At 33.7% G+C, this 12,980-nt stretch overlaps 2 protein-coding genes across 3 annotated transcripts in view; both read left to right on the forward strand.

The window, feature by feature from the left end:
- Window positions 1-12,980, forward strand: part of LOC114327335 (GATA-binding factor C) — a 361,986-nt gene that overhangs the window by 37,881 nt on the left and 311,125 nt on the right. The window lies entirely within an intron of this gene.
- LOC126879618 (uncharacterized) lies at window positions 8,746-12,228 on the forward strand. The gene is made up of 2 exons (XM_050642793.1): window positions 8,746-9,146; window positions 9,641-12,228. Exons 1-2 carry the CDS (start codon window positions 9,137-9,139, stop codon window positions 12,124-12,126), a joined length of 2,496 nt encoding a protein of 831 aa, XP_050498750.1. The 5' UTR covers window positions 8,746-9,136; the 3' UTR covers window positions 12,127-12,228.

Below are 12,980 nucleotides of genomic sequence, written 5' to 3' on the forward strand. Positions count from 1 at the left end.
GATAATCCTTAGATGGATGAGTTGAGTGACATAAAAGGTAAAAATTAAAAATAAGTAGATATATTAGGGAAAGTCTAAGGACTTGTCCATATGAGGGCGGTTTGTCAACGCGTCGACTGCGCGGTTTACCTGTTTTACTTGATCTCCCCCTAATGCCGCCTTTGAAGTTACCAAGGAAAACAGGGGGAAAACAGGTAAACCGCGCAGTTGACGTTGGCAAATCGCCCTCATGTGGACAAACCCTAAGGGTTGCACCAATTGATTCCAGAATGAGAGAGTTAGATGGTTCAAAATCAGAACCTACAGGTTAAGATGGTTAGGGCACTTTTAACATCGAGACGCTTATCACACAATACAAAGAAAACCTGATCTGATGGTTTCTGTAAGGAGTAGAAAAGAAAGACCAAAGATGATCTTGGGGAAGACACTTAGGCAGGACATGTCGGCAATGGGGATTAATATTCATGTGACCCAAGATAGAAACTTATGGAGAAGTATAATTAGAGAAGCCGACCCAGCCGCATAGAGATAAAGACCAAAACAAAAATGATGATGATAATTCTATGATTACTAAAGAAGTAAAAATCTTCCTTTGTAGATGGTAAATAATTTATTTAAATTTTTTTCTAAAAAAGATTCAAGTTGGACTTAAAGTGGGTACATCACTGGTACAATACAAATAAACGTTTTTGGACTAATCAGTCCATCATCAGGTTAAAGTTCCAGATCCAAAGTAGTTGAAACTAGTTACTGTGGTAGGTCGAATGACCTTACCAGTATTAAAAAAGTCATTTCGGCTACATCGAGAGTGACAGTGTCGATGATACAATATTTAAGTGTAATTAATTCTTTTTGTATAATTCTATGATTTCCGACAACTACTTGGTATGACATAGTTTCCGTATTTTCTCCACTGTTCCTACTATTTTGTTTTCTGAATTCTGTATCTATAATATTATAAAATTTTAATACTTTTTGAATATACTTTTTTGAATTCGGCATTTTATTCTAACATACCATTTTAATATTAAAAAAAAAGTTTAATCGTGTAGCGCAACATTGGCAAATTATATTAATTTTTTAAATACGGAGCTTTGAGTGCTATTTTACGTATACATTCGAGACCCAGTAGTTCGCACTACACTTGATTTCTACACAAAAGTAAAAGTTTCTATAGGAACTTTGTGAAAAGCTATGAGAGAAACAAGGATTGGTTGTTTTTAGAACATTCTTCGCTAAAGCAAAAAACGACAGACAATATTGAATCAAACAATAAAACTCTTGTGAATACGCACAAAAAGCAACAATTTCTTCAGGAACGACACTTGTATATAAGTCGGCTCTGAAATACGATACGTTTTGTTTTCAACGAATAAAAGTTGGTAAGTTGATAGTGCTATATCTCAGCCGACGTGATCATAAAAATGTCCCATCCATGGGCGATGCGATATTCACCCTTGTGGTACGGACGGTCGCATAAATACAAATGTTCGTACCGCGTCGTGGTACCAAAACCATTGGCGCGCGAATGACAAAGTGACAAGTACTGGTGATAATTAGGGAAAAGATTGTGCCGCTCTTATAACCTCGGTCAAATCTTATAGGTAACATTTATTCAATAAATTTACACTTATTATTTTCCTTCTTATATCTTCAAATTGGATTTTCTTTAGTGAACGATATTCTCTCTCTCTCGTTCCATCCCTCCTTGTGGAGTATTGGGCGCTTATGCGTTTCTTGGCCAAAAGTGCAAGATTGGGCCGGGACAGCGCATCTTCTTTTGTTTTTGTTCTCTGGACTCTGGATAAATTGTGAACTAATTCGCTCCACACTCTTCTATCTTTTGCTCTCTTTTTGACTTCGCCCCATCTTAGTCCAATTTTTTCGTGTTCTCTGGTTGTTGTTCTTTTCCAGCTGTTGTCTGGTCTGCCTCTCTTTCTTTTCCCCTCTGGTTGGTATTCAAGTGATTGTCTTGCTATGCTGCATATCATTTTACTTTGTGTGTTTGAATTTAAAAACGTAAATTTCTAAATAGGCGTATTCGGCAAGTGAATCATCTCATATCTAGAAACTTACTCCTTTCCGGTCTCACGAACTTTTATGGTGACGATAATAAACTATAATGCTTTGTACGTGACTATTGAAAGATTTGAGAATTGCAATTTGCTGAACTTTAGAACAATATTTCTAAATCTAGAAATGGGTTTTCTCTTTAATCTTTACCTACGTTTAGTATTTCGATACAATTATCCAGAGGCGTAACAGAGGACCCCACGCCCTAAGGTTACCAAGCTTATGGAGGGCCCAATATGTCAAGGGCCCCATCTTGCCGTCTAATATAGTAAAAATGTGTTGTTATATTATTTACATACATACGTGTTTTAAGCAGTGCAGTATTGAAAATGAAGTTTCAGTAAATGACGACTGATATGTCGTCATAATAATGAAAACTATACGAGTTACGGTCAAATGAAGTTGACCCCTTTTTTTGGTAAAAAAAATCGTGAAAATCTGCCCCTATTTCGCACCCCAAAAAAATTATCGTTAGCGCTTTACCATTTACTTTAAATATTTATTGTTTATATTATGATCTGTAAGTTTGACCAGTTCGAAGTTCTTATTTTTGAAAAAAATTGGTTTCATAGTAAAAAAAGGTTTTTTATTTTGGAAAAATGCCTTTTTTTTAAAATAACTTAAAAAGTAGGTATTAGTGATACGAAAAATCTCAAATAGTAAACATGTAGGTATTGCTTTTATAAATATTTTGGCTTTATTTTATTTTTCTGTAAGATAAAAATTGGTTAAGATATGGCTGTTTAAAATTTGCATACAGTCGTGATTAGTGACTCGTTCAAGCCTTTTCAACTAGAACCCTTTTAAAAATAAACACTTTGAACCGATGAAACTTACAGGTCATATAAAAAAGTTAAGTAATTTGTAAGGCGATAATGATTAGTTTCGTTTGGGGTGCTACATAGGGGGAGATTTTCACAATTTTTTTTACCAAAAAATGGGACTAACTGTATTTTAAGCGTAACTGGCTTAGTTGTGATGCTAGAAACTTGTGTAAAAAATAAAGCTTCTTTTAAACACTTTAAAAAAGTTCTAATGAGTTTCCCCAAAAAGTATTTAATTTTTTGGTTATTTCACGTTGAAATATTCGACTTGGAATTTGACGAATAAGAAAAACTTTTTATGAGCTACAACTTTTCTTTTACTGGGTCGATAGACTTCATTTTTGTTTCATTTTTTTATAAGCTAGATACATTTTTGCTAACAATATTCTGTTCAATCAAATACTTACTCTTTGACATATTTGCGAAAAATCGCCTAACAACGTGGTTTTTTGTTGAACAATAAACATTTTTACTCATAAATAACTCGAAAAGTCTTGAGTTGACCACTTCGGTGGTGACACTGAAAATTACACGGTATCGCCATATTTTACGTTCATTTACTGAACTGTAACACATAATAGGTATTTGTTACACATGTTGCATTTAGTAATTTTTTAAAGAGGGCCCCATTTCCAATTCTGCGGGGGGGGGGGGGCCTGACGGAGTTTTTTACGCCACTGGTCTTTCCTCACAGTGTGGCCGATCCATTTCCATTTTTTTCCTTGACTGTAGTAGGTAGATAATTTATTATGTTAGTTTGCTTTGTCCTTTCCCATAGTTCTGTATTAGTTATTTTGCTTGGCCAGTATATTTTCAGGATTTTTCTTAGAGATTTGTTTACAAATGTTTGTAGTGTTTTAGTTGTATTTTCGTCCTGTTTCCATGTTTCTGCTCCATAGAGCAGTATACTTTTAATGCAACTATTAAATATTTTAATTTTTGTTGTTTCCGATATTTCGTTTGTTTGCCAAATTCTATTTAAAGCGTTGAATGCGTGTTGAGCCTTTGTTATTCTCGTCTGTATATCCTTTTTACACCCCCTGCTCCTTTGCATAGATCCCAGATATGTGAACTTGTTTGTCTACCTCTTCTACTTCTTTACCGTTTATCATTATTTTATTATTTGGATGGTTATTATTTTTTAGAAGTTTAGTTTTCTCTGTGTTTATTCGAAGTCCGATCGTGTCGGAGTAATGTGCCAATTTGTCGATGAACGATATTAAGGGCACCCAAAGTCCGAAAATTGAATTTTTTAACTTTTTGGGTTATGATTGAAAATTATTCTCTGAAATCTTCTCTTTCCAACGATATACATATAACACATTATAGTATAAATATCGATGGTTACAAAATTATTTGTTTTCTGATCGTCTGCACTCAACTTACCGTGTACCGGTAGCTTTATAATCTATTGGAGTGTTTTAATTTTTTGCGATTTCCCAAATATTTTGATGTAAAATTAACTTTTGATGTAAAATTAATACAGTTGAGTCCCTAAATCTTTACTCGTGCGTCATCATTTAAAGTTTAAAGCATACGAAATAAGTCGATGATAAGTGATAAGTCGGAAATTGAAATTTACTGAACGCAACAGCAACAGTCACTTGCTGTTGCGTTTATTAAATTTCAATTTCCGACTTATTATCGACTTATTTCGGATGCTTTAAAACTTTAAATGATGACGCACGGATAAAGATTCAAGGACTCAACCGTATCTCTGGATCCTTAGATGATAGAAAGTCCATAATTAAAACTTCCCCTGTTCCAGTGTTCCCATACATCAAAGTTTGTCCGACTAGATACCGTTAAGCTATTAACAAATTTTCAGCTTGCTATTTAATCAACTTTTTTTGATACGCGGGATTCAGGTCTAGTACCTATGAATAGGGCTTTTCATTCACAGTCATTTGTTTCGAGCTTCTGTCATGTGTCACATAACATTAATATATCTACGTCATACGTTATTGGCATACCAGTGATACATACCAAAGACGTATGACGTAGATATATTAATATTATGTGACACATGACAGAAGCTCGAAACAAATGACAATCGATGAAAAGCCCTATAATAGATGCTGTTGATACCTATTATTTATTTAAAATATAAAGGAAAAGATTCCTCTCATTGGCTGTATACCATGATAAAAAATTACTAAGGAAGGAAAACTTCACTTGTATTTTCACTTTAAAAATTTATATACTATTTATAATACAAGTGAAGTTTTACTTCCTTAGTAATTTATTATTTATTTATACTACTGAATGTAATTAAATGTAACTGTAAACTCCCTCTGTGGCCCAGTGGTAAGAGCGCCTACCTTTGGATCGAAAGGTTCGAATGGTCGTGTGTTCAAATCTCACCAGGGTCAGAAATTTTTCGTTTATTATAAATTAATAAATGAAAATAGTTTCTGTCCTTGTGGGATCGGTACTCACCGGAGGGACCGCAGACGTTCGGATATACAGTTAGCGTCTCTTTGCAAAGACAATGACGTCGACTTTGCAAAGTAACAAGACACTTACTCTACACACACACTTCACATGACACTAGGTAGCTAACTGCAAACATTCAACGTACCTACCATACCAATGGCCGTTGTCGAGGCATTAGCTAAATAAAAAAAAAATGTAACTGTAAATTACACTATGCATTTGTTTTCTATAGCATAATTATATTTTACAGTATTGATTAGGAACAAATTTTGCACAATTTGTCAAATAATACTGTACGCCAAATAAAATATTAAAGAAAGTGACGCCACTGCGTTTGTCTTATCCCATAAATACACTCATGGTCTTGATGGTACTTGGTAAACGACCAGTACATACATATATACCTTAAAATAATTGGAATAAACATAAAATGTCGTTAGTTCCCTCATAATGGTAGCCGTGAGTGTGTTGGTTTATTGGTTGGCAGTTGCTTCAACTTGTTTTGGAGGTTATGTTGTTTTACTAGGAGTTTGAACGGCTCACCTAATTGAGTCATAAAAGCAACGGATTTAAAGTAATATACGTGGGTGTTGTAGTAGAAATTTGGTTCAATTATTTTTAAATGAAATTTTGTGAAATACCTAATGTTAAAAAGAATGAAACAAAATCCTTGAATAAAAATCACGTATCTACCTAGAAACATTTTGTTGTTGAGCAATATCAGCAACATAGATTCTCATTCCGTAATTCTACTAACAGGATTTGCCGTAAAGCATTATTTTCACAAAAATCTACGTGCAAGAAGTTAAATCATTTCAAATAGGTTGATGGAAAACTTCTAAATTGTTAGCATAAACGGTACAGAATTTAATTTTAGTTTTAAGCAAGAAGTTCTGTATTTAATTAAAATAATTATTAAATTAAAGAATAATTAATTGTTCTGGTCAACACACCAGCTAGAATCTGGAAGCTATGGCAGCTTAAGGTTCACTTTTAGCTACCAAAACCTGTAAGTGTAAGAGGATGCTGCTTTCTATACTTATACCCCCTTACGAAATGAAGTTAGATTTTGTCCATTCGTTTGTATACTATCAGCGGCTTATCCTGAGTAGTTTATTTTGGTAGCCAACACTGACTTAAATTACAAAAAAAAACCATGAAATCCTTTATAAAAGGTATATTTGTTAAAAATCTCTATACAGGGATTTTAACAAATATATCTTTTATAAAGGATTTCGTGGTTTTTTGTAATAAATGGTATATAGCCAACTACAGGAAATTTTTTCCTCGTGGATTTTTTTTTGACTAATATTACTTTCAGCACGAACTATTACCACTTCCACCCACATTTTAATTTCAGAAAATACCTACGTCAGAATACATGTGGATTTAGGGAGTTTACATTACCATGTGATCCTCAATCAATACCAAGAAGTGTTCTAAAAAAGTCTTTCCTATTTCAAATCAACCCAAAGTAGAGGCCACGACAAGAAGCACGACGGAGCAGAGGACCCCCACCAACCAGAGACATACGGACCGAGCTGAGGGAAACCTACATCCAACAGTGGACCCGAACACACAGTTTGATGATGATCAACGCAAAGATCCCGTTCATGTGTCAATTTTCTTTATATCAAAGAGCACATTTAGTTCATCGGAGGTGTATTAGGATTTCTTTTACTAATGTCAACATTCTGTTCTCCCAGGCAGGGACTTCCTTCGTTGAGTTCTGGATAAGTATTGCCGAGATACCTGAATTTATTTTCACTTGGTAATATCTCTATATTTTGTTAATATATCCATCCTTCTTGCTACATGTTCTGACTCTTGATCTTGGTATGTTTTTTCGTCTATAAAAAATATTCTTGATGTAGAAGAATTAACCTTCATTTCATTTTCCTATTTGGTATGATTTGTTTGCTAGCTGAAAGGTTTTTCAAACTAATTAAACAATTTTTTGCTTCGAAAATATTCTTCTTCTTCTTCTTTTTGTATAGTCATGACTCTGTCTGTTTTTTCAATGTGCCTCCAGTAAGTTGTCGCTCCATCGTTTTCGTGGTCTTCCCTCCGATCTTCTTCCTCTTGAGGAACCGCCTTTCGCCGTCCTTACTACTAGATACATTTGTTGTCATTCGATTCGGCTTATGCGGTCATTCCATACTACCTTCTGTTTCTTACCCAGTTATTCTGTCCTCCACCTTGCATCTGCGTCGTATATCTGTACTTCTACCTCTGTCACATAGTATCTTACCATCCAGTTTTCGGCTCCGCTGTTTCGAATAATCTTTTTTCTTCTGTGTCAGGTCGTATTTGTGTCATTATTGGTCTGATATTCTGCCTTTCATTTCTTTTCCGATATTTAAATTTCTTCATATTGTATCATTTAGGCAACCTGCGGCTCTGTTTGCTCTATTCACTTGATCTTCCACTTCTGTTTTGAGCATTATTTTGTTGTTCTGGTAGATGTTTTCGATCGTTTTAATTATTCCTAGAGGTACCTCGCTTGAGTATATCAAATGGATAACGTCCTTTAATTTGACCCTGTCAAATGCTTTCTTAAGGTCCTCGAACCATCAATATTCCGGTTTATTGAATTCTAATTATTTCTCTTGAACTTGCCTCATTATAAATATAGCGTCGGTGCATGATCTTCCCGACATACAACCTTGTTGTTCTTCTGCTAATGTTATAATTTCATTAAGTTTGTTTGGTATAACTTTGGTTGTTAATTTTAATGTTGTGTTTAAGAAGTTAATACATCTGTAATTCTTCAGGAACGATTTGTCTTCTTTTTTGAAGAGAGGTAAAAGGTATTAGGATGAGAGGTATTAGGATGCATGACCGCCATTCTTGTGGTACGTAGGTACCTATCTATTCTGTTTTGGTCTATTATTTTTTGCATTAGTTTTAATAGTTGTTTAATCAGATTTTATCCTCCATCCTTTAGGAGTTTTTTAATATTTACATTTCATACCAAACCTTTACTAATTGTTTATTTGATCGTTTTGTAATTCAGAAATACCATAAAATTTAAAATATTTTATCCCATCTGTAGTAAACTCGATCTGTTTTATCGCTAGCTGATAAATACCTAAAAGTAGACATGTTTGGTCGTTCAATCTAGCATTTAATTACTGAAAAAAATTATAAGGCTTGTTAAGTGAGTTAAAATCGTGGAAATTTTACGATGTAGACCTGACAGATTCTAGGTAAAAGGCTTTTTATATCCAATTAGGTAAGAATTCAAAAGAGCACTAAGCGAATAGTATTTAAGAGGTTAAATGGGCAAATGTTTCAAATTTATACAAATTTTAATGAAATGTTAGTAGTCTGATATTTTTAAATAAATACACCAAATTAATGTTTCCTTAATTTTCAATTTGTTTAGCTATTAAGAATTGTGTTTCATGATATCGTCACTTGAATGCAGAACTATCCTAACTCAAAAAAAATTTTTTTTTCGTTTATTCCTTATAAAGGTAATACATATCGTATATTTTCATGCAGAACAATCTTAAGTTCATAACTTTAAATTTACTAATAGAAATTCTATATAGAACATCATAATCCTAACTAGCAAATCATTATTTTATCAATGCAGAATAATCCTAAGTAAATACAAATACAGTTAGGATTGTTCTGCATTTTCAATAACAATGCGCGCCAACATTATTTTTGTTATCTTCTATTTACATAGGATAATTCAACGGCTATCGGTTAGTCATTTCCATCGTCTTGTTGGATATTCACGTTTGTTCTTTTGCCAAATAGAGTTGCAGTGAGTGTGAATTTTAACAACAATAATGAAACGAGGTAAGTTTTAATAATAAATATGCTTTATTAGTAGTTTTTTATCTATTAAGTGAATCTAATTTTTATCTAATAAGTGAATTAATAAAACTGTGAATCTTGTTTTTAAGATGCTTTTGGTAGAAAGTAGGTACGCATTAAAGGGCTGTGTTTTTATTCTGCCACGTGCTATAAATTGTATATAACTATTAGGCACGTGTTGAATTTCACAATATTTTATGATATATTTGAGAAAATATCGCAGAATTACTAACCACACATACATATTTCGTTATTAAATAATATATAATTCTTTATATTGAACAATGCGTTGCTACAGACGGCAGTTTGGGGATACATTATTATTGGGACAAAAATTGTAAATTTGAACAAGTGAAATAAGGTTTAACGTACGTCCTGGTTTCTGAGTATTTTAATTTGTATCAATTAATTTTAAATGTCTGCAATTAATATGTTCTTGTTATGCTGACTGTAAGCTCATTGTAAATTTGTTGCAGGTGCGTTAATGGTAAAAATGGCCATGTCTATGAATCCAACACAACATGAGAATTCTGGAGAATCAAGTAATGATACGGCAGGTAGTCCCATATCTATAGCTACGGTAGAAAGCCCTTCCACATTGTATACTAACCAGCAGTACTACGGAGATCTAGGTGAATTAAGATGTCTACACTCTCCCGTACACCAAGAACAACAGTATTGCCAGCTCGAGACACCGATAGAACAGCAGTTTTCCCAACATTATAATCAATATTACGACTTACCAATACCTACCTCCATAAGCCTACTAGTACCTGAAGCAGAGCAGTATCGCCAATCTCCGAATAATTGTTTGGGTTATTGTTCACCTCTAGATAACGTCATAGATCTTCAAACATCCATCGAACAACCACGGTTGCAGCAACGTGATGAAGCTAAAGATTCCCATAATCCTACACCTAGCGTTGTAAATTTTGCAACACGTGTCCTTCAAGAGCAGGTCCTTCAGCACCAAGATGATATTACGCGTCCATCCACATCTACCGGTAAGCTTTTACCGACCATCTCACATCAAACTGATGAAAATAGTGACCCATATGCTACAGATGGAAGCTCAGATGTTGATTTTAATCCAAATGATTTTGATTTAGACCAGCAGGATGCCCTAGTGTCTGAGGAAAAAATACCAGATATCACCAAGTCTCGTAAGCGAAAAAGAAACCCAGATAATTGGAGGAGAAATAGAATAAAGAAATTACGAAACTCCGGCAAGGCCTATGTAAATTGGAAGTCTAAACAGGTTTCAGAAAGGATTATGAAACCGCCATGTCCCACAACATGCAGACTTAAATGTCAAACGAAATTTCAGGAAAAACATCGCGTCCAGATTTTTCAAGATTTTTGGAAATTGGGAGATATTAATTATCAGAGAGAATTTGTTTTGCGGAACTTAACTGTGAAGCCTACAAAACACCCCAGAAAAAAGAAGGATGCAGTTGAGCTTCCAGAAGGTGATACTTGTGAAAGTCGTAGAAAGCTGTCGTATTTTTATACTTTTCCACAAGAGAATTGTCCAGTCAACACAATCAAGGTATGTCAAACATTTTTCTTAAATACCCTGGGAATAAGTCATCAAATCGTCAAAACAGTAGTTAAAAAAACTCATCATTCAAATTCAATATCGCCACAAGCAGATTTACGAGGTAAAGTACAATGTAATTCTCGATTGCCAAAACATTTTAAGGATTCAGTACGACATCATATTAAGTCATTTGCTTTGATTGAAAGCCATTATTGCAGAAAAAATAGCACTAAAAAATATTTGCCACCTGACCTCAATATCAGCAAAATGTACCGTTTATATAAAACATATTGCAGTGATAACAATATAAATACCATAGCTTCTTATGCTATATATAGAGAGGTATTTAACAATGAATTTAATTTGGGTTTTTTCATTCCCAAAAAAGACCAGTGCGATTTTTGCAACAAATTGTCTAATTCTTCTCCGTCAGAAAAGGAAGAACTTCGTTCTGCAATGGAAGCTCATCTTAAAAACAAGGACTTATCTAGAGCAAATAAAGAACTAGATAAAGAGAGGGCTAAAACTGATAATTCGTTTTGCATGGCTATATACGACTTACAAAAAACATTGTTATGTCCTAAAGCTGAAGTATCTCTCCTCTACTATAGACGTAAGCTTGCATGTTACAATCTGACTGTGTACGATGCTGCTAACAAACAGGGATACTGCTACATGTGGCCAGAATCGCTAGCATGTAGGGGTGCTTGTGAAATCGGTAGTTGCATATTAAGTTTCATTGACGAAATGGTACGAAATGGAATTAAGGAATTCAGTTTCTATAGTGACAACTGCACTGGACAAAATCGCAATCGATTTATATATTGTCTGTACATGTATTGTGCCGCCAAATATGGTGTTAAAATTACTCACAGTTTTCTAGAAAAGGGACATACACAAAATGAGTGCGACTCCGTACATGGGGTTATCGAAAGAGCTGCAAAAAAAATCCCTATATTTAGTCCACAGCAGTGGTACACATTAGCAAGGACTGCGTGTAAAGTGCGACCTTATAAAATTAAAGAAATGGCTCAGGCGGACTTTTACGATTTAAAGGACCTGTTAGCCAAAACTACAAAAAATTGGGATAAAACTGAACTTGGTTGCAAAGTCATATTTAATAATTTGAAAGTTATTATGGTTGACCCAAAATGCCCAAACCAACTTAACGTTAAATATAGTTTTGAAGAAGATTTTATAAAAATTAATACTCTGGAATTGAAAAGGAGCCACCAAAAGTTAGACTCATTAGAGACCTATCAACTTAGAATGTTAAGAAGCTCACCAGTTCCAATTCCTGCCGCGAAATATAAAGACTTATTATTTTTGTGTGAAAACAAGGTTATACCTACGGAATACCATAACTTTTTCACTAATCTTCAAGCTAGTAACATTCCCGAACAGGAAACTGACGAAGATTAATTTAATATGTTAGTTTAATAATTTGACCATTTCATAGTATTCTTTGGTATTTTGATTTTGAGTTGTAAATCTTTAATAAAAATTAAAAAGTTTTAAATTTTACCGATTTTGTTTTTATTTGTATCCTATGTTAATCTTAAATTTATTCTAAGCTTGAAATGTATTAATGCAGAAGTAGCTTATGTACCAAACATCGCACTTACAATAGTTCTGCAGTAGAATTTATAAGTCAGTAGTATCCTAAGTCACACTTTTTATAAAAAAATTATCATTAATCCGTCTCATTCCTAATAACACATTTAAAAGGTTCCTAATATACTATACTGAGATAATTTCACCATTTAACCAAATACTGTTTAAATTATGACACATTGAAACATTAAAATCGCTCTCCTGTAAAATATCTTAAATGTGAGTTAAGCTAGTTCTGCATTCAGGTGACGATATGGTAATTTCGGAAGTTGTCTACATAAACAGCATCCATTCTTTTTCACCATTTTTCTTTAGAAGGTTTCTAGTAATTATTCTTACTTTCTTACAATAAGAATTGTGATGCATTACATTACTTACAGGCATTTTACAGAGCATCCCTCGACAGTAAGACTAGCTTCTCTAATTCCCTTTTACAATTTTTCACTACCAAATCAGAACATTGGAAATAAATTTCATAAATTTGATTTAAGTTTCTTCTATCAAAGATCAGCCAGAATTTTAGCAAGTTCTTTACTCTTTTGGGTCTTCCTGAGCAAATAATTTTGCTCAAAGCCTGTTCAATCTGGTTTGTTCTAAAATCAGGAACATTTATTGCTTACTGGTCACGTCCAGGATCTTACCTTCTTTATGAGCTAAAGGAA

This window comes from Diabrotica virgifera, chromosome 2, assembly GCF_917563875.1.
Source record: "Diabrotica virgifera virgifera chromosome 2, PGI_DIABVI_V3a".
Taxonomy (NCBI): Eukaryota; Metazoa; Arthropoda; class Insecta; order Coleoptera; family Chrysomelidae; genus Diabrotica; species Diabrotica virgifera.